Here is a 20503-nt window from a genome sequence, read left to right on the forward strand (position 1 = left end):
ATGTGGGAAGGGCTTCAGCTGGAGCTCCCAACTCATCATCCACCAGCGCATCCACACTGGGGAGAGGCCCTATGAGTGTCCTGAGTGTGGGAAGAGGTTTCAGAGGAGCTCCACTCTCCTCAGGCACCAGCGGATTCACAGAGATGAGAGGCCCTTCTGCTGCCCTGACTGTGGGGAGGGCTTCAAGCAGAACTACACCCTCATCACCCACCGGCGCATCCACACTGGGGAGAGACCCTATGAGTGTGGGGAATGTGGGAAGAGCTTCAGCCGGAACTCCAGCCTGATCTGCCACCAGAGGATCCACACCGGGGAACAGCCCTATGAATGTGAGAAATGTGGGATGACCTTCAGCCGGAGGTCCCATCTGACCATCCACCAGATGATCCACACTGGGGAGAGGCCCTATGAGTGTCCCGAGTGTGGGAAGAGGTTTCAGACCAGCTCCCATCTCCTCGAGCACCAGCGGATTCACACAGATGAGAAGCCCTTCCGCTGCCCCGACTGCAGGAAGGGCTTCAAGCACAACTCCCACCTCATCACCCACCAGCGCATCCACACTGGGGAGAGGCCCTTTGAGTGTGGGGAATGTGGGAAGAGCTTCAGCCGCAGCTCCAGCCTCAACACCCACAAACGCCTCCACACTGGGGAGACACCCTACGAGTGTCCCCTGTGTGGGAAGAGCTTCACCTGGAGATCTAGCTTGACCCAACACCAACGGCAGCACCAGTAAGGGAAGCTCTGCAAATGCCCCATAGTACAGAAAGAGCTTTGTGCACTGCTCCAGCTTCATCCCCCCTTGGAAAATTCAAGTTTGGCAGAGACCTGGTGATCCATGTTCCCTGTGATCCATGCTGGGGAGACACCTGTACCTTTTCCTGCCTATGGCAATGACATGATGTGGGATCAAAGAACATGAGGGTCTGGGCATGGCCCTTTTGTTATATTCAATCCCATCTCAGGTCATTGCCAGCGGCAGGTGTTGGGGGTTAGGTGTCTTTTTTTTTTTTAATTCCGGATTGCCTGTGGAATTTTTACCCATTAGTTGTGGGGACAGCCTAACTGTGGGTAATTGCTGGGTGATTGACAAAAGACAAAGAGTTTGGCCGGGCCCAGGGAGGGAAGGGGGGCAGGAAAAGAGGAGAGCGGGGACAGTTTGGTGGGCTTTCTTCAGCTTCGGAGAAGGACACGTTGGGTGCAGAGCTGCTGCGGTGGGGAGAAGGGAATTTCGCCATCACTCACACGGAGCTGCTGCTGCTTCTCCTTCTCCCCTCTTTGTTGGTGGCCTCACACCCCCTGTCCTGCCGGGACGTGTGGCAGTGCCAGGCACCGCCGTGGAGCTGCTGATCCACCTCAGCCACCGGCCCAGGATCTCAGCTCATCCCTGCTGTTCCAGCTGAGTGTTCCTCAGAGCCCTGCAGGAGCACCGGGACTGCCCGCCCGAGGGGGTTTGTGAAACAAAGCCTCTCCTCCATCCCTTCTCGTCTCAGCCGAGAAAGCTGTCACGGGGCCCCTGGTTCTGTTTTCCCGTTAATGCTGTAGTTATTGTTGTTTGTTTGCCTGGTTATAAATTCTAATAAAGACCTGTTATTCCTATCCTCAGATCTCTGCCTGAAAGCCCCTTGATTTCAGAATTATAATAATTCAGAGGGAGGGGGTCTACGTTTTCATTCCAGGGGAGGCCCCTGCCCTCCCTAGCAGACACCTGTCCTCCAAAACAAAGACAGATGGGGAGTTTCTCCATCCTCCTTACCCTTGTGGGGCCAGCAGTGCTCTTGGTTCCTCATGCTCTTTTTGTGGGGCCTTTTGTGTCTGTGCCCGTCCAACTTAGGGGGACAGGGGATATTTGCTGCCCCCTTTCTGCTTCTGGGAAGCCTGTGCGGGCTCTTAGTCCCTCTCTGATTTGGGGGGTGCCAGTGTTGTCACCATCCTGGCAGCCCCCGGCCGCTCTTTGCCCTCTGCCAGGCCAGGGGTGTTCTCTGTCCCCTTGCAATTTGTGGGGCTGGCACAGGCACAATTCCCCTCCTCTTTGCGGGGGCTGGCAGTCTCCTCTTCCCCCTGTGACTTGGGGGATGCTCTGGGCTACATCCATCACTTATTTTAGGTTGCCAGGTATTTATCTCCCTTCATTTTGGGGGGCCCGGGGATAGTCTCCATCCTCCTCCAGTTTTGAGGGGCCTGGGAGTAGTCTCTGTCTCCCACCGGTTTGGGGGGACTGGTGCAGGCTCCACCCCCCTCTGATTTTGAGGGACAACCTGGAGGAAAGGCACCAAAAGCTTGACAAAGGCTGAGGGGAACGCTCTGATTACCCCTTTTGCTAAGAGGTTCCCTTAGCTGAAGTTGCTAACCAGGACAAAACTTCCAGGCCCGCAGTGGGTTTTGGGTTGTTTTATTTCCTGGGCCCTCAGTCCTGCGTGGGACACGGGAACTGGGTGCTGCAGAGGCTGCGCCAAGGCATCAGAAATGCCCACCCAACACCCAAGGGTGGTAGAAGATCTGCTCCAGCACCGGCCGGTCCATGGGGTGCTTGGACAAACAGCAGCGGATCAGATGTTGGCACTCTGGGGAGAGAAGGCAGAAAGCGGCGCTCACTTGCAGAAGGCTCCTGCCCAGCTGCTCCCGGCGCCTGCAGAAGCCGGGCCACGCTGCGTGTGCTGGGAGCTGCCCTTGGCGGGAGAGCGGCACGGCAGGACAAGCGTCCCCTCCTTCAGCCAAGCGTGCCACACCCAGCCTGCCACGGGCCACCTGCTGCAGCCGGCCCTTGAGGGCACATGGACGTCCCACGCAGCTGCGGGAGGGCCGGGCTGGGCTGCGCGGTGCCACCTGCCAAAGCCTGCCTGCTTCAGGCCACGTACCAACCTGGAGAGACCTCCTGCGGGAAGAAGAGCTGCCCCAACACGGTGTCACGCTCGTTCTCGAAGGGCAGGAACCCGCACACCATCTCCAACAGCCGGCTGAATGCCGCACCCCGCGGCCCAGGAGGGAATGGGGCTGTGCAGTGCCTGGCACTGGGAGCAGGGCCCGCGCTCTGGGCTCACCGGCAAACTCTGTGTAGGCCCGCTCCTGGAGGAAGGTGCCACAACCGAAGTCCATCAGCTTCAGCTCGCCAGTCTCTGGGTTGACAAGGAGGTTCTCTGGCTTGATGTCCCGGTGCAGGACACCGCAGGCGGTGCAGTGCCACACGGCCTCCAGCACCTGCCAGAAAAGCCAGCACGCCGCCTCCTCGCTCAGGAACTCTTGCTCCTGCAGGACATGCAAGAGATCCCGAGATTGCTCTGGACACTTCATCACCAGCACGAAGCTGTCAGGCAGCTGGAGCCAGTTGAGGAACTGGATGATTCTGCGGCAGCCAAAGCCCACCTTTTCCATCAGCACGATCTCCTTTGGAACACAGGTGCCATCGGGCTGTGAGGAGGAGACAATGCCTCCATCACAGGACCTGATGCTGCCAGGAACCCCCCGAGTGTCCGCATGTGCAGCATCCCCAGCCAGCGCCGGCCACCTTGCTCTGACCTGCTTCTAGGCTGCTCTCAGAAGCCCTGGTCTGGCCTACAAATGCCCCTCCAGAGCCCCATGGCAGCCTCAGACAGCTCCTCAGGTCTCACCTGCTGGTACGGAAGCCTTGTTGGTATTTGGTGGCTGTATGGGAGCAGCTTCCTGGAGAAAGAGGAAACTCCCTGGTCCCCCGGGAATCTTTTCCTCCACAAGGCACGGGCTGTTGACAGGTGGCACGTCCAGCACTGTGTCCTGGGAGCTGTGGTCCGGCAGCTGCTGGCTCCAGGACACTTGCTGCTCCTCCACCTGCTCCTGAGACGGCTCCCCTGGATCGGGCTGGGCTTCCACTTGGACCTGGGGGCTTTCCCTGGCCATGTCAGTGCTCAGGGATGCGCCCATGTTGTTGAAGTCCAAGGGTCCAAGGAAGCTGGGAGACCTGTCCCTGGGCTCTGCACCTTCTGCAGGCTGACAGGTCTGGCTGAGCCTCTCCGAGGGATGGAGGCTGTCAGAGATAGCGGAGGCTCCTGGCACCATGGACGTTCTCTGACCGCCTGAGCTTCTTGCACGGATGGCGGGTCTTCTCTGCTGTGCCATCCTTGCAAGGCTTGAGGCTCTCCCACCGATGTCCAATCTTGCTGGGAGCAGCCTCCTGAAGGGATGGCGGCTTCTGGAGAAGCTGGGAGAGCCACAACAGGGCAGGTGGCCTCACCTCATCAGCTTCTCCAGTTCTTTCCACAACGCCTGCCACATCCCAAAGTAGAACGGCACAGATGTCCCATTGTGTGCCCAGTGCCAGATCATCACTTCCTGCAGCTCTTGGGCCACTGCCATGCAGGGACCGCAGCTGCAGGAGCTCTCCAGAGGGCTTGCGGGAGCACCTGGCCTCCAGCGAGGGGTGGCCCGAGGCCTGGAGAACCTGGGAGCCTCAGGGGCTGCTCGGTTCCTCCATGGGCCTCTGGGCCTAACCCTGGGGCGCTTCCTCGTCTGCCGCCTCCGTGGTTGCCAGTGGCCACCGGCCCAGCAGCCAGCCACAGCGGCCAGCAGCAGGACAAGGGCAGCCATCAGGACGCCACCGTCACCCATGGCTACGGCACGTCCCATGGCGACTGCACTGGCAGCTGCGGGGGCTGGCCCGGTTTATATAGGGCTGGCGCGGTGATGTCACAGTGCTGTGGCCAGGACAGCTGTGTGACATCACAGCCCTGCATCACCCCAGCGCTCAGCCCCTTTGTGACATCACGGCCCCACCCAATTCAGGGATCACAGCCCTGGCTCATCCCTGAAGATGAACATGGCCTGGAAACGCCTGGAAATCAGAACCGGAGCTCAGCCCCTTGCAATGAATCCTTCCCTGGAGCAAGTGGCAGCACATCAGGAAGAGTGCTGCTGCCACCTGTGTCAAGCCCTGGCTCCCAGGACGCTGCAGCGGCACCAACTTCAAACAACCACTACTCTGTGCCAGAGAAGATCCCCCAGAGACAAAGGGAGGAGAAGTTCCTCTGTCTCTGGGGAGCTCTCCTGAAATGGCTGGTGAGGACTGCAAGAGTTTTCTCATAGCAGCTGACCAACTTCTGCAGAGCCTCCGCTCTATAAATCCGGATATTCCAAAGAGCGCTCATGGTTGTCCCACTGCTCTGGTTTTCACTGCCATGGGGTTCCTCTCTTCCCAAGAGCTGGCACGTGCTAGGTTTGGGTTCAAGATGGGAATGCTGTGGTTCAGTCTGGGGTGGTTTGGTTTCTGCTGAGCAGGGCTTGCCCTCTTCAAGGACTTTGCAGTGTCCCTTGGTACAATGCATGTTTTCCTCTGGGAAGGGAGGGGTGAGTGTTGAAGACAGAGGCAATAAATGCATTAGAAAACCTGCACTGTGTCTGTGTCCGTGTTTGTCAGGGGACCATCCACATCCTGGAAGGGGATGATGTAATTTCTATTTTTTAATTTTTTTTTTATTAATGGATTTAACAAGTCAATTTTTATTGTGCCTCACATTTTTGGCCACCTTCATCTCCAGCTGAGCTTTCAGTGCACCAAATTTCTTGCTGCAGTGGCAAGAAGCATCTCTGTACTCTTCTCCTGACCTTCATTCCTTGTCCTCTACCCATCCCATCCCACCCCAGGGAGCAGGGACCGTCCTGGGGCAGATCCAGGAGGATATCCAGGACCATCCTGACCAGGGATGGGTGCCAAGGAGATCCAGGAGGGTTCAGTGTCCAGCTCTAAGTCCTGGGACACCCTGTGCCGTGCTCCCAACAGCCCCGATTTTCAGGAAGGAGCCACAGCAGCCTCCCTGCCATCGATGGATTTTCTTCCAGGAATTCACTGTGGAGCTTGTTTCTGTTTTCCTGCTCTTTCTGAGCTCCTGTCAACATGGCATGGAGCTGGAAGAGGTGGAGAGGAGAAACGTCAGGAAGGAGAAGACAGAAGGAAATTGCTGGGGAAAAGGGAGACACACACCCCTAACGGTGGCTGCAGAAAGCTCCACACACTCCAGCCTGCCCCAAAACCAGGGACAGCCCTGGCTAAAATCCAGGAGAAACACTGCTGAGGATCCAAGGAATCCGAGCCATGATCTGTGTGGAGAGTCTCCCTGACAGGAGGAACCTGAATGGAACCGAGTGAGGCTGGGGCAGGAGGGTCAGAGCGAGCAGAGAAGGGGGGCCCATCAACATCCTAATTTACTGCTCCAGAGAAAGAAAAATTCCCAGCTTTAATTCCAAGGAGGATAATTTAATATCTCCTTGGCACCTGCAGATCTATGACCTGAATCCAGTCATGAGTTTCCTTCAGGTCTCCACCCTCAGGACCAGTTAAACAGATAGTGGGGTTAAACTCTTTCCCACTTCTTAAATCTGGATCCTCCTGTTCCATGAGAGACTTTTAATTGTGTCCCTCAGAGAATCCTTCTGGAGCAGAAATCCCAGTGTGAAATGAACGGGGACAGGGAGTGTTGGGTGAAGAACAGACTAATGTGATATGGGAATGGGTCTCGCTGGGGATCCAAGCCAGCTGAATTTCACCCAGAAAAAAAAGAGGCATTAAGTTCAAGCCTTGGGAAGCATTTGTTTAAGTTATGGCAAAGAGAAAGGGCTTATGGCAGTTAATATGTTAATCGACTCACCCCTTATAAGATTATGTATCTAGAATGTTCCCGGTTCTCTCCCCTGATTGGTTGTTATTTGTTGCAGTATTTTGCATATGTCTAACCCCAGTTTGTGGTTGGACCCATGCCCTCAGTCTCTGCCCTCAGACCTACCCTGTATATTTCTGTGTCTGCCCGTAGTCCTGGTCTTTGCAGTTTGTCCCTATACTGCGCACGGTTTATGGGCGTTGTGCTTATTTTATTTCTCATTAAAGTGTTAATTTTAGGCAGACACAAACTCCATCATACCCTTTCATTTTCTTTGCGCCTCAATTCCCTGAAGTCAGAGAACCCTAAAGTTTTAAAGGTACTGGTTTTCAATGGGATAACATCCATTTAATTCCCAGTAAGAGGCACAGAGCTGGATTTGAATCCAAGTTCGGATTCAGCATGGGAATGTAGTGGACAGCACACCGATGGTTTCCATGTTGCTGAGCAGGGCTTGTCCTGTCCATGGACTTTGCAATCCCCGACTGGACAATCCATGTCCCATGCTCTGCCAGCAAGGAGGTGACACCATCACCGTTCCCCTCCTCATCCCTGTGTCCTATTTAGACAAGAATCTTCCTTCTCCTCTGCTCCAGAGGGTGCTCGAGTGCCCACAGGGAGCCCCTTCCTCGCTCGTGTGGAACTGGTGAGGGCTGGGGTGACGCAGGGCCGTGATGTCACAAAGGGGTTGAGCTCTGGTGTGATGCAGGGCCGTGATGTCACACAGCTGTCCTGGCCACAGCACTGTGACATCACCACGCCAGCCCTATATAAACCAGGTCAGCCCCCGCAGCTGCCAGTGCAGTCGCCATGGGACGTGCCGTAGCCATGGGTGACGGTGGCGTCCTGATGGCTGCCCTTGTCCTGCTGCTGGCCGCTGTGGCTGGCTGCTGGGCCGGTGGCCACTGGAAACCATGGAGGCGGCAGACGAGGAAGCGCCCCAGGGTTAGGCCCAGAGGCCCATGGAGGAACCAAGCAGCCCCTGAGGCTCCCAGGTTCTCCAGGCCTCGGGCCACCCCTCGCCGGCGGCCAGGTGCTCCCGCAAGCCCTCTGGAGAGCTCCAGCAGCTGCGGTCCCTGCATGGCAGTGGCCCAAGAGCTACAGGAAGTGATGATCCGGCACTGGGCACGCAATGGGACATCTGTGCCGCTCTTCTTTGGGATGTGGCTGGCGTTGTGGAAAGAACTGGAGAAGCTGATGAGGTGAGGCCACCTGCCCTGCTGTGGCTCGCCCAGGTTCTCCAGAAGCCGCCATCCCTTCAGGAGGCTGCTCCCAGCAAGATTGGACATCGGTGGGAGAGCCTCAAGCCTTGCAAGGATGGCACAGCAGAGAAAACCCGCCATCCGTGCAAGAAACTCAGACTGTCAGGGAACGTCCATGGTGCCAGGAGCCTCCACTATCTCTGACAGCCTCCATCACTCGGAGAGGCTCAGCCAGACCTGTCAGCCTGCAGAAGGTGCAGAGCCCAGGGACAGGTCTCCCAGCTCCCTTGGACCTTGACAACATGGGCGCATCCCTGACCACTGACATGGCCAGGGAAAGCCCCCAGGTCCAAGTGGGAGCCCAGCCTGATCCAGGGGAGCCGTCTCAGGAGCAGGGGGAGGAGCAGCAAGTGTCCTGGAGCCAGCAGCTGCCGGACCACAGCTCCCAGGTGACGGTGCTGGACGTGCCAGCTGGCAACAGCCCGTGCCTGGTGGAGGAGACAATTCCCAAGGGAACAGGGAGTTTCCTCCATCTCCAGGAAGCTGCTCCCATACAGCCACCAAATACCAACAAGGCTTCTGTACCAGCAGGTGAGACCTGAGGAGCTGTCTGAGGCTGCCATGGGGCTCTGGACGGGCATTCGTAGGCCAGGCCAGGGCTTCTGAGAGCAGCCTAGAAGCAGGTCAGAGCAAGGTGGCCGGCGCTGGCTGGGGCTGCTGCACATGCGGACACTTGGGGGGTTCCTGGCAGCATCAGGTCCTGTGATGGAGGCATTGTCTTCTCCTCACAGCCCAATGGCACCTGTGTTCCACTGGAGATCCTGCTGATGGAAAAGGTGGGCTTTGGCTGCCGCAGAATCATCCAGCTCCTTGACTGGTTCCAGCTGCCTGACAGCTTCATGCTGGTGATGGAGCATCCGGAGCAATCTCGGGATCTCTTGCACATCCTGCTGGAGCAAGAGTTCCTGAGCGAGGAGGCGGCGTGCTGGCTTTTCTGGCAGGTGCTGGAGGCCGTGTGGCACTGCACCGCCTGCAGTGTCCTGCACCGGGACATCAAGCCAGAGAACCTCCTCGTCAACCCGGAGACTGGCGAGATGAAGCTGATGGACTTCGGTTGTGGCACCTTCCTCCAGGAGCGGGCCTGCACACAGTTTGCCGGTGAGCCCAGACCGCGGGCCCTGCTCCCAGTGCCAGGCACTGCACAGCCCCATTCCCTCCTGGGCCACAGGGTGCGGCATTCAGCCGGCTGTTGGAGATGGTGTGCGGGTTCCTGCCCTTCGAGAACGAGCGTGACACCGTGTTGGGGCAGCTCTTCTTCCCGCAGGAGGTCTCTCCAGGTTGGTACGCGGCCTGAAGCAGGCAGGCTTTGGCAGGTGGCACCGCACAGCCCAGCCCGGCCCTCCCGCAGCTGCGCGGGACGTCCATGTGCCCTCAAGGGCCAGCTGCAGCAGGTGGCCCGTGGCAGGCTGGGTGTGGCACGCTTGGCTGAAGGAGGGGACGCTTGTCCTGCCGTGCCGCTCTCCCGCCAAGGGCAGCTCCCAGCACACGCAGCGTGGCCCGGCTTCTGCAGGCGCCGGGAGCAGCTGGGCAGGAGCCTTCTGCAAGTGAGCGCCGCTTTCTGCCTTCTCTCCCCAGAGTGCCAACATCTGATCCGCTGGTGTTTGTCCAAGCACCCCATGGACCGGCCAGTGCTAGAGCAGATCTTCTACCACCCTTGGGTGTTGGGTGGCCATTTCTGATGCCTTGGCGCAGCCTCTGCAGCACCCAGTTCCTGTGTCCCACGCAGGACTGAGGGCCCAGGAAATAAAACAACCCAAAACCCACTGCGGGCCTGGAACTTTTGTCCTGGTTACCAACTTCAGCTAAGGGAACCTCTTAGCAAAAGGGGTAATCAGAGCGTTCCCCTCAGACTTTGTCAAGCTTTTGGTGCCTTTCCTCCAGGTTGTCCCTCAAAATCAGAGGGGGGTGGAGCCTGCACCAGTCCCCCCAAATCGGTGGGAGACAGAGACTTCTCCTAGGCCCCTCAAAACTGGAGGAGGATGGAGACGATCCCCGGGCCCCCCAAACTGAAGGGAGATAAATACCTGGCAACCCAAAATAAGTGATGGATGTAGCCCAGAGCATCCCCCAAGTCAGAGGGGGAAGAGGAGACTGCCAGCCCCCCCAAAGAGGAGGGGAATTGTGCCTGTGCCAGCCCCACAAATTGCAAGGGGACAGAGAACACCCCTGGCCTGGCAAAGGACAAAGAGCAGACGGGGGCTGCCGGGAAGGTGACAACACTGGCACCCCCCAAATCAGAGAGGGACTAAGAGCCCGCACAGGCTTCCCAGAAGCAGAAAGGGGGCAGCAAATATCCCCTGTCCCCCTAAGTCAGAGGTACACAGACACAAAAGGCCCCACAAAAAGAGCATGAGGAACCAAGAGCACTGCTGGCCCCACAAGGGTAAGGAGGATGGAGAAACTCCCCATCTGTCTTTGTTTTGGAAGACAGGTGTCTGCTAGGGAGGGCAGGGGCCTCCCCTGGAATGAAAACGTAGACCCCCTCCCTCTATATTATTATAATTCTGAAATCAAGGGGCTTTCAGGCAGAGATCTGAGGATAGGAATAACAGTTCTTTATTAGTATTTATAACCAGGCAAACAAACAACAATAACTTCAGCATTAACAGGAAAACAGAACCAGGGGCCCCGTGACAGCTTTCTCGGCTGAGACGGGATGGAGGAGAGGCTTTGTTTCACAAACCCCCTCGGGCGGGCAGTCCCGGTGCTCCTGCAGGGCTCTGAGGAACACTCAGCTGGAACAGCAGGGATGAGCTGAGATCCTGGGCCGGTGGCTGAGGTGGATCAGCAGCTCCACGGCGGTGCCTGGCACTGCCACACGTCCCGGCAGGACAGGGGGTGCGAGGCCACCAACAAAGAGGGGAGAAGGAGAAGCAGCAGCAGCTCCGTGTGAGTGATGGCGAAATTCCCTTCTCCCCACCGCAGCAGCTCTGCACCCAACGTGTCCTTCTCCGAAGCTGAAGAAAGCCCCCCAAACTGTCCCCGCTCTCCTCTTTTCCTGCCCCCCTTCCCTCCCTGGGCCCGGCCAAGCTCTTTGTCTTTTGTCAATCACCCAGCAATTACCCACAGTTAGGCTGTCCCCACAACTAATGGGTAAAAATTCCACAGGCAATCCGGAATTAAAAAAAAAAAAGACACCTAACCACAAACACCTGCCCCTGGCAATGAGCTGAGATGGGATTGAATGTAACAAAAGGGCCATGGCCAGACCCTCATGTTCTTTGATCCCACATCATGTCATTGCCATAGGCAGGAAAAGGTACAGGTGTCTCCCCAGCATGGATCACAGGGAACACGGATCACCAGGTCTCTGCCAAACTTGAATTTTCCAAGGGGGGATGAAGCTGGAGCAGTGCACAAAGCTCTTCCTGTACTTTGGGGCATTTGCAGAGCTTCCCTTACTGGTGCTGCCGTTGGTGTTGGATCAAGCTAGATCTCCAGGTGAAGCTCTTCCCACACAGGGGACACTCGTAGGGTGTCTCCCCAGTGTGGAGGCGTTTGTGGGTGTTGAGGCTGGAGCTGCGGCTGAAGCTCTTCCCACATTCCCCACACTCAAAGGGCCTCTCCCCAGTGTGGATGCGCCGGTGGGTGATGAGGTGGGACTTGTGCTTGAAGCCCTTCCTGCAGTCGGGGCAGCGGAAGGGCTTCTCATCCGTGTGAATCCGCTGGTGCTCGAGGAGATGGGAGCTGGTCTGAAACCTCTTCCCGCACTCGGGACACTCATAGGGCCTCTCCCCAGTGTGGATCATCTGGTGGATGGTCAGATGGGACCTCCGGCTGAAGGTCATCCCACATTTCTCACACTCATAGGGCTGTTCCCCGGTGTGGATCCTCTGGTGGCAGATCAGGCTGGAGTTCCGGCTGAAGCTCTTCCCACATTCCCCACACTCATAGGGCCTCTCCCCAGTGTGGATGCGCCGGTGGGTGATGAGGGTGTAGTTCTGCTTGAAGCCCTCCCCACAGTCAGGGCAGCAGAAGGGCCTCTCATCTCTGTGAATCCGCTGGTGCCTGAGGAGAGTGGAGCTGCTCTGAAACCTCTTCCCACACTCAGGACACTCGTAGGGCCTCTCCCCAGTGTGGATGCGCTGGTGGATGATGAGGTGGGAGCTGCAGCTGAAGCCCTTCCCACATTCCTCACACTCATAGGCCCATTCCCCAGTGTGGATCATCTGGTGGCAGATCAGGCTGTTGCTCTGGCTGAAGCTCTTCCCACACTCCAAGCACTTGTAGGGCTTCTCCCCATCCTGAAGCTGCTCATGGACCACCAGCTCAGAGCCCTGGCTGGATCTCCGGCCGCCTTCCCGGCACAGGGTGGGTCTTTCCTCCTCAGAGCACCCTAGGCAGCGTTTGGAGCCCCTCCTCCTGCGGGATCTCTGGGGATTTTCCTCCCCATTGGATTCCTGTGCCGTGGAACTGCTCAGAACGGCCTCTTCCATGAGCTTCTCCTGTGGGGATTTGTCCTCCCTGGTCTCCATCCTCAGCTCCTTGTCTGGGGGAGGAAGGACAAGGAGAGGATGGGATTTGCCTCCGTGCCAGAGGGAAGGGGAAGGAGATCCCCCCAGTGCGTCCCCGGCAGGACGGCGTCGGCAGCGGGGTTGTCCTGCAGCCGGGGGCCAGGCTGGGCTGGGAGATGGAGCAGGAGAGAGGGGGAAAGGGGCACTGACTTCCTCCTCACCTGCCTGGGTGTCCTGGGGCATCTTCCTCTTCCCCACAGCCTCCTCCTCCATCCAGCCAAGGTTTGGGAATGGGAAATCCTGGTTTGAGGAAATACAAGGGATGAGGACATTGAGTTTGCAGGTCCCTCTGTCCAAGCTCATCTCTAGAAGTCACCGGACATCTGGGGTCCATAAAACCTCCAAAAAACACCAATATTCAGCTCTGAAAATGCCTCCCAGGATTTCCCCAACTCTAGTCTCTCCTGTTTGGGGTTCAAGGGTTCCCCCCTGTCCCAGCTGCTGGGAGTCAAGCTTGTACTGGGGACAACCTGTCTGCTCGGTCCCTACCATCCCCAGGCTGCTGGGAGTGCCAGGAATCCAAAAAGTTCCCCCTGTTTCCGTTTCCCCACTTAGGGATGGTGAGACCCCCCAATGTCCCCCCAAGTAGGATTTTCCACTCAGCTTGGGAGTTCCACATTCTCCAAACATCCCCCCCCGCAAAATAAACCCAACCCAGGGACCCCCCCAGGATATCCGGGCAAAGCTCCCACTCCCCCATCACCTGTGGGATGGTGGGTGATGATCCCACAGGAGGGGGCTATGAATTCAAGGAGTGCTCAACCTTGTGGTTCCTTCTCCTTTCCGTGATCCTCCTTTGTCCCTCCTCTTCCTCCCTCTCTTCCCCTTCCATCCTTCCTCCTCCTCTTCCTCCCTAACCCCACCTCCTTCTCCTACTTCCATCCTTTCTCTCTCTCCTTCTTCCTCCCTCCTCTTCCATCCCTCAGGAGCAGTGACACCCTCGGTGCCCCGTTCCCAAACCCCTCACAGCCCACGGCAGGAGCGGGGATGGAGCCAGGACAGGTCGGGATGGGCAGCGCGGGGCTCTCCGCTGCTCCCACCCGCTGGGGACGGGGGGAACCCAGCCCGGGGAAAAGGAGAGGGAAACTGGGAAAATTGGGGGCTGCAGATCCAACCTGGGGCTGGCTGGGGACCCTGGCTGGGGACTGCCAGCCCTTGGGGCTCCTCTGGGGAGATGTGGGAGGGGGGAACACAGAGAGGGCTGGGGGATCCCAGGAGTGGCAGCACTGGCAGGGACTGGTTTGGACTGGGATCATCCTGGCAGTGGCTGAGATTGCACTGGCTGTGTACTGACATCATACTGGGATCATACTGGGATCAGACTGGGATCATACTGGGATCAGAGTGGCAGTGAGTAGGAGCCTGCAGGGGGCAATTGAGACCAGGTTGTGAGGAACTGGGAATATGCCCTGCACTCCCCAGAACCCCGGGATCGCCCCCCATAGGTCCCATGTGTCCCCCAGACCCTTCAGGATCCCCGAGTGCCCCCTCAGCGCCCGTTCGGGACCCCCCAAAGCGTCCCTGGATCCCTGAATGCTCCCAACCCCACAGATTCCCCTTCCACCCACTCCTGGGAATTCATCTCCCATCATCCCACAACACAGTTCCGCACCCAAACCTCCTGCCGTGCCCTGCACCCTAAAGAGCCCGGTCACAGCTCCCCAGGTTCCCCCCAAGTGCTCCCGAGCTGTGTACATTCGCCCCGAGCACCTGCAGCTCTGACGCAAAAATATTCTCCAAGCGCTTCCCCACACCGCCGAACGCGCCTTCCGAGCCACTTCCGGGACTACAGTCCCATCATGCTCCGCGGCGCCCATAGAGCGCTATTCCGACCGGGACTGCATCTCCCGTCATGCCCCGCGCCTCACCAGAACCTATTGGAGCTGTGCCTATAACTCCCGTGATGCTCCGCGGCCCCATTAAGCCTCATTATACCGGCGCCTACAACTCCCATCATCCCCCGCGACCCAGAGATTCCCTGTTACAGCCCCCCAAGTGCCCGCCCGGACCCCGAAGGGCCCCCAGATTCCCCTCCCTGACCTCCAAGTGCCCCCCTGGACCCCCAAGTGCTCCCCCGAACCCCAAATTGTCTCACAGAATCCCTAAATACCGCTCCAAGTGCCCACCCGGCTCCCCCAAGTGTCCTCCAGACCCCCAAGTTCTCTCTAAGTTCCGTCCCCCGACCCAAAACTGCCCCAAATGTTCCTCAGAAAAGTCCCCATGGACCCCAAAGTGGCCCCTTTCACCCTGTCTGAGAAAATGATAAAAATGATGATCAAAGGACTAAAAATATGTGTAATTAGCATAAAGAGGGAGAAATAGTGACCAATTAATTAATGAAGGGAATTGTGGTACTTGGAACCAAGGACCGATAATGTTTTTTGTAATAAAGAATTGAATGAATAAAAATTTGAAGAAAAAGTTTAAATAAAGTATATGTAATTGTAAATGATGAAAAATATGAAATGAGAAATCCTCCTCCGGGTCGAGGCAGGATTTCTCTACAAAAGTTACAGATTGCAAAATCCACCCAGATAACGAACCCCGGCAGGCACATCAACTTGGAGGAAAAGACAGGACAAAGGCCATCATAAGGACAAAGAGCTAGCCTGAAAGTCCACCTCCGGACCTGGGCAACGCCCGGCCGACTTCTGCCGGAGACAATCAAGTTAAACAAAAGAGACAAGTCCCAGGAAGATAGTCGTCGCTAGAACTGAACACCCCACCCGCCAAACCTATGCTGGAGTAAAGCAATCAAGAAAGACAAAAGGGGAACAACCCCGCCGAGATATCCATCGGCACCAGCCCGGATCCCTCGATTCTGCCGTGATGATATATGTTAAAATACATACAGAATCACTTTGCATTTGAGGAGGCTCTGCCCGGACACTTAGTAACTCTATTTTCCAAGTCAGGAAATCCATTCACCTGACAATCAGAGACACTTGGTGAATGGAAACTGATTGGAATTCTAGCCTGGGGACACAAAATCTCTATAAAACCCCAGGTCGTAAAACCCTCGGACGTGGATTTGGGAGCACCTATACCTTGCGTATAGACCCCGTCCACCCAGCGCTGCGCTGTCCATTTATTGTGGTTTTTCCTCGCTGTTTTGCTGTTTATTAATTTATAATAAATTTCTCTTTTTTATCCTTAATCGGCTGTTGCATGTATAACATTTTTAGTTGCGCAAAATGTATCAATTCTTTTATATAAATATAAAAATTAGGTTACAAAAATTCAGAATAATAGTATTATAAACTTAAAAATTTATTTTTATTAATTAATTAGATTTTAATTATAAAGAAAAATTATAAAGAGAAATGTTTTCAATGTTTTGGGATGTCAGTCCCAGGTGGGCGATGTCAGACATGCTGAGGCTCGGGGTGAGGAGCAGGTTGTCCAAACAGGGGCAGCCCACAGGGGGCTCATTCTTCTCTGTGACCAGACCTCCTCAGGAGACATTCAGCATCAGGATTGTAAAGAGTAAATCGTGACCTCCTGATCAGTACACAAAGATGTTTTACAGTTTGAACAGTAGAATGTTGTCACCGTAAGGGGCCTTCTTTGTTAATATAGCTCATGTTGTGTCATGTTTGGTAAATACCAATGTTGTTGTAACAGCCTTCTTTGTTAAAATACTGTTATAAATGAAATTAGAATTTTGACAACTAGGTCCCTTCGGTTAATGGCAGTTTAATTAAAAATGAATACAATTTACTAAATTGAATAGTAATGTGGTATAATACAGTTTAGTAAAATACTACAGTCTAATAAAAATTAAAATGTATATATATAATCTGCTAGTAATTAAGTATGATTAAAGCATAAGCAAAACTGATCAGGGTACAGAGGCTTCCCACCCTGCCTCAAGTTCAAAACAAAGCACTTCAAGCTAAACTTATATACTGTATGCTTATACATATTCATTAATGTTTCCTCTAAGTTCCCTCCTATTTCAAGTTTTTCTGACTTTACATCACTTTTCTTCACGGCACATGCCTCAGTTGTTGTTAGGGGGTCTTCAGTCTTCTTTTGGTGGTCTTTTGGCGAAGGCTTCTCTTCTTCCTTGTTGTCCTTTGGATAACCTTACAGGTTTGTGCATACATACTGAGCATTGTGTTATGTAAGTCTATTAATTAGCCTTATGTTTACTAATCTTTAGGCCCAATGCCTAAATTTGTTCTAATTTTGGTCCATCTCAAGGCCATTTTGGTCTTGAGACGCCATTTATCTTCTAAACTACGTCCTGTACCTTAATTTTGACATGTAACATCTGCAAAGGGGTACATCTGCTTTGTAACACTGATTCTTGATTGTTTCTAATAAGAACTTTAATAACAGTTACAATTTAGTTAGCACGAACCAATTCCATTTATTACAACTGCAAATACCCCTTATGTCCCTTTTTATTGGTTTCCATGCTAACTGCCTTGCTTTCCTCCTTGCTATGGATAAACTTGTATTTTCTCAACTTCTCCTTTTGCTAACTCAATTGTTTGGCCTGCAGATGAGCTGCTAAGCTCATCCACATTCAGCTCTTAGTCTTCAGAGGGAAACTTTGAGCACAGTGAGAATCTCCTAGTGTGCAGGAGGGTCCCTGTGTGCCAGCTGCAGCTGGGGCCTCAGCCATCTCCTCTCTCAACAGGTTCCCCTCTGCAGCTTCACAGGAAAGGCCAAACACCTCCCTCAGGGACACCTGCACCACACATTTCACATCTCCATGCCCGTACGTGATGTCCCTGTCACAGCTGCATTACCAGCTTGCTGCTGTGCAGATGCTGCCACCACCCAAAGCAAGGCCCTGTGTCCCTGAAGGGACCCGCCCTGCTCTGTGGCCTGGACTGAAGGTGGGTCCCTCCTGCCAGGGCAGGGCCCAGCACAGCTCTTCTGCTCCAATAAAGAGATGGAGCTCTCACCCCAGTGTCCGGCTGGTACCACCAGCAAAGCCCACACAGCACCAGCCCTGGCTGAGCTCCATGTCCAGGAGCAGGCAGGGCTGACCACGGTGTGGGCAGGCAGGAGCCAGGCAGGGGCTGCTGTGACCAGAGGCAGGGCCCCAAGGGGCTGGGGGAGTCCGTGTTGAGCATCCCTGGGATGAGGGCACATTTCCTTCAGTGGCATCACCTGGGCCTGGACCTCCTCCAATGCCATGCCCAGGAAAAGAGGCAACCATCAAGAGCATCTCCTGGGACACTGCCTGACCAGCAATGTCAGCAGGCAAAACCAAGGTTTTGTTTAGCAATGACCCTTTGATGAAGTCAAAGATTCACAGTCAGAGCAGTCCTCTAGTACAGATGGGAGTACACTTGGGGCAGACATCTAAGGCCATGAGGTCACAGAAGGCTCTGGGGTGACAGCAGGCTGAGGTGACAGCAGGCTCTGAGGTCACAGAGGTCCCAGAGCCCCGTGGTTGCCCAGCACCACAAGGACCGAGCAGTCAGTCCTTGACCACGACTGTTGTGGCAGCAGTGGCGGCGGCAGCAGCGGTGCTGACATTGGGACAGCGGTGTCAGGACAGTGGTGGCAGCAAGAGCTGCAGGACTGGCAGTGGGCAAGGCACCATGGCCTTTGCTCTGCGCCTCCTCCTCCTGCTCCTCCTGGCAGTGGCCCTGCCTGACAGGGCTGCCCAGGCTGCTCCGTGGCGAGCAGGGCGAGCAGGTGAGCCGGCAGCCTCAGTCCCCTTTCCCGGGACAGTGCTCCCTTCTCCCTGGGAAGTGTTGGGGATGGTTTTCCCCAGGGCTTAAGGGAGGGTTTTCTCTGTGGGAGGGAGAGAGGCCTCAGGGGCCCTTGGCTGGTCCCACTGCCCTTCCAGGGATGTTGCACAGGGCCTGCAAAGAGGGTGGAGAGTGACCAGAGCCAGCCCAGAGCTCCCCAGGCCCCTCTGCAGCTTTGGCCATGTCCATTGACATCTGGCTCCCACGGCCTTACCTGAGCCCCTTGCAGTGCCCAGTTCCCTAAGGCAGAAGGGGGTCCCAGCACACCATGGAATGGTTCTGATCTGTGCTCCCTTCCAGATGAGGGTGGTAGGAAGGCTTCTCCAGCAGCTTGGCTTCATGAAGATTTTCTCCCTCTGGAGCCCCATGCAGGTATGTTCTCACTGTCACAACAAGGAATAATCATTGACAACGTGGCAGGAACCAGGTGACAGAAGCTTCTGTGGCTGTTGAGTTACAGGTGTGTCTGCAGCGAGGACATTTCAAGCTCCTTTTCTGGTTGCTGCACGCAAGCCCAGCTCCCATCACAGGGGTGAGTGGTGTGTCCCTGCTGATCCCACAGGCTGAGCCCTGGTTCTGTGGCATCCATTCATCTGAAATGGAAATACTTTCTGTTAAGGTCCTCCTAGAGGGGAGAACAAACCTACAGGAGACAAGAGGCTGAGTGATCTGGAGAGACGCCGTGGTGGGTCCCTGTCCCTCAGCCTCCTCCTGAGACTCAGCAGCGTGGGGCTTTCTCTGCACATCTGGACACACCGTGCCAGGCACAGCAGGAAGGGATCCATGTCAGCCTCACTGCCCCTCTGCTGCTTTCACGGCCTGCAGGGCTGTTTCCCAGCCTGGCCTGGCTGCAGCTTCTCCCCAGCCTCTGCAGGAAGGCATTTGGCATCAGCTGTCAGGGAGCCCAAACTGCAGCACGGGCCATGCACACCCTGAAATCCCCTGCAATTTCCCAGTCTTGTGGTAGATGTGGCTGGCCTGGCTCCAAAGTTTGGATGCCTTCCTGAAACTTATCCATATCTTTGACAACTATTGCCTCCTGAAGATGCCACCTTCATGTTGGGGAACAAACAGCCCCACCTGATGCATGTATCCCTCTTCCTTTCTCCAGAGACGGAAGGAGAGGCTGCGCTGAAGGCAGCGTTTCCCGGAGGAAGCAGTGGCTCATGGGCAGCCTCTGCTGCAGGAAGGGAGGCCATGCCAGGCACAGACCCAGGAGGTAATTGCTGTGCCCCTGGGCCTGAGCCCTGCTGAGGCTTGAGCTGCCATCTCTGCTGCTTGGCAGTGCAGGCACAGCCCGGACAAGACCAGCACAGCCCAGTGGAATTATCCACAGCAGGCTCAGGGCACTTGGCTACTGAGCAGTCCTGCTGGGGTCCCTCCATGGGAGACAGGTCCCAAATCCTGGCAGCAGCTGCAAAGGGGTGCCCATGGTGGGGAATAGGCAGAGGGGGAGGGCAAGGCTCCACTGTATCCTGAAAGAGCCTGGCCCAGTCCCTATGGGATGGGAGAGCTGTCCCAGCAGAACGTGGGCAGGAGGGAGGGAGGGCCTGAGGGACAGTTGTGGCACTGCCTGCTGTAGTTCTTCCCCACTGCTTTTACAATTCTTTCAGCTGTGGCAGAGAGAGGGCCCCAGTGGGGCCTGGGCTGCTCCAGCCACCTCTCCCAGGGATGCTGCACAGGGCCTGCAAAGAGGGTGGAGAGTGACCAGGAGCCAGCCCAGAGCCCCCAGGCCCCTCTGCAGCTGTGGCCATGTCCACTGACATCTGGCACCCACAGCCTTAGCGCGACTCCCTTTCACTGCCCGGTTCCCTAAGGTAGAAGGGGATCTCAGCACACCATGGAAACTGTTCTGATCTGTGCTCCCTTCTAGATTTGGAACTCAACCTCAATTATTTGGAAGTGCTACTGAATGATACTTTGAATATCTTGGAGAATGCTGGAGGCAAGTTCTTCTATTCCCTTTACTGACAGAACACAAAGTGACAAGGTGGCAAGAGCATTTGCCATATCTCTTAACATAATCTCAGGCTTGTTGGGTTCTGGAAACCTCGCCCTGCTCCCTTCAAGAGCCCTGAGGGATCCCACAGGTCACTACCAGTGGGAAGAAGGAGCATTTAGCTGTCAATCTTCTTCCCATGTGCAATGCCAGTGTCTCCTTCCATGTGCTCTGTGCAGCCACGGAGAGGAGCAGAGAGGGAAGGGGCCGGGCCCAGGGCTGTGTCCCGAAGCTGTGCCTTGCATGGCTCCTTTGCCAGCCCCAGGGAGCCTGAGGGTCTCCTACAGAGCCACAGGAGCTGTTCTGTCCTACCTCTTTTTTCAGCCAAGCCTCTTGCTGAAGGTGATCTGGCTTCCCAACCCACACCCAGGACTGAGGCTCTGGAAGATGG

General features: G+C 55.8%; 2 protein-coding genes across 2 annotated transcripts; one reads left to right on the top strand and one right to left on the bottom strand.

Annotated features, from left to right (window-relative positions):
- Positions 1-1058: 1058 nt before the first annotated feature.
- LOC147647249 (serine/threonine-protein kinase pim-1-like) lies at positions 1059-3894 on the bottom strand. The gene is made up of 3 exons (XM_086872446.1): positions 3802-3894; positions 3039-3405; positions 1059-1075 (listed from the first exon to the last, which is right to left on the bottom strand). The coding sequence occupies exons 1-3, from the start codon at positions 3892-3894 to the stop codon at positions 1059-1061; spliced, it is 477 nt and encodes a 158-aa protein (XP_086728572.1).
- A 4230-nt stretch (positions 3895-8124) lies between these two features.
- On the top strand, positions 8125-9176 carry LOC111922623 (serine/threonine-protein kinase pim-1-like). Its single transcript, XM_086872447.1, has 3 exons — positions 8125-8175; positions 8614-8984; positions 9017-9176. Exons 1-3 carry the CDS (start codon positions 8125-8127, stop codon positions 9174-9176), a joined length of 582 nt encoding a protein of 193 aa, XP_086728573.1.
- The last annotated feature ends 11327 nt before the right edge of the window (positions 9177-20503 follow it).

Source organism: Cyanistes caeruleus, unplaced genomic scaffold (assembly GCF_971803275.1).
Source record: "Cyanistes caeruleus unplaced genomic scaffold, bCyaCae1.hap1.1 HAP1_SCAFFOLD_65, whole genome shotgun sequence".
NCBI lineage: Eukaryota > Metazoa > Chordata > Aves > Passeriformes > Paridae > Cyanistes > Cyanistes caeruleus.

Excerpts from the sequence above, each read along its gene's own strand:
- LOC111922623 (XM_086872447.1), top strand. The coding sequence starts at position 8,125 with ATGGGCGCATCCCTGACCACTGACATGGCCAGGGAAAGCCCCCAGGTC. Across the intron at positions 8,176-8,613 it reads GGGAAAGCCCCCAGGTCCAA|CCCAATGGCACCTGTGTTCC; the intron begins GTGGGAGCCCAG and ends TTCTCCTCACAG. Across the intron at positions 8,985-9,016 it reads TGCACACAGTTTGCCGGTGA|GCACTGCACAGCCCCATTCC; the intron begins GCCCAGACCGCG and ends TCCCAGTGCCAG.
- LOC147647249 (XM_086872446.1), bottom strand. The coding sequence starts at position 3,894 with ATGGGCGCATCCCTGAGCACTGACATGGCCAGGGAAAGCCCCCAGGTC. Across the intron at positions 3,406-3,801 it reads GGGAGCCGTCTCAGGAGCAG|CCCGATGGCACCTGTGTTCC; the intron begins GTGGAGGAGCAG and ends TCCTCCTCACAG.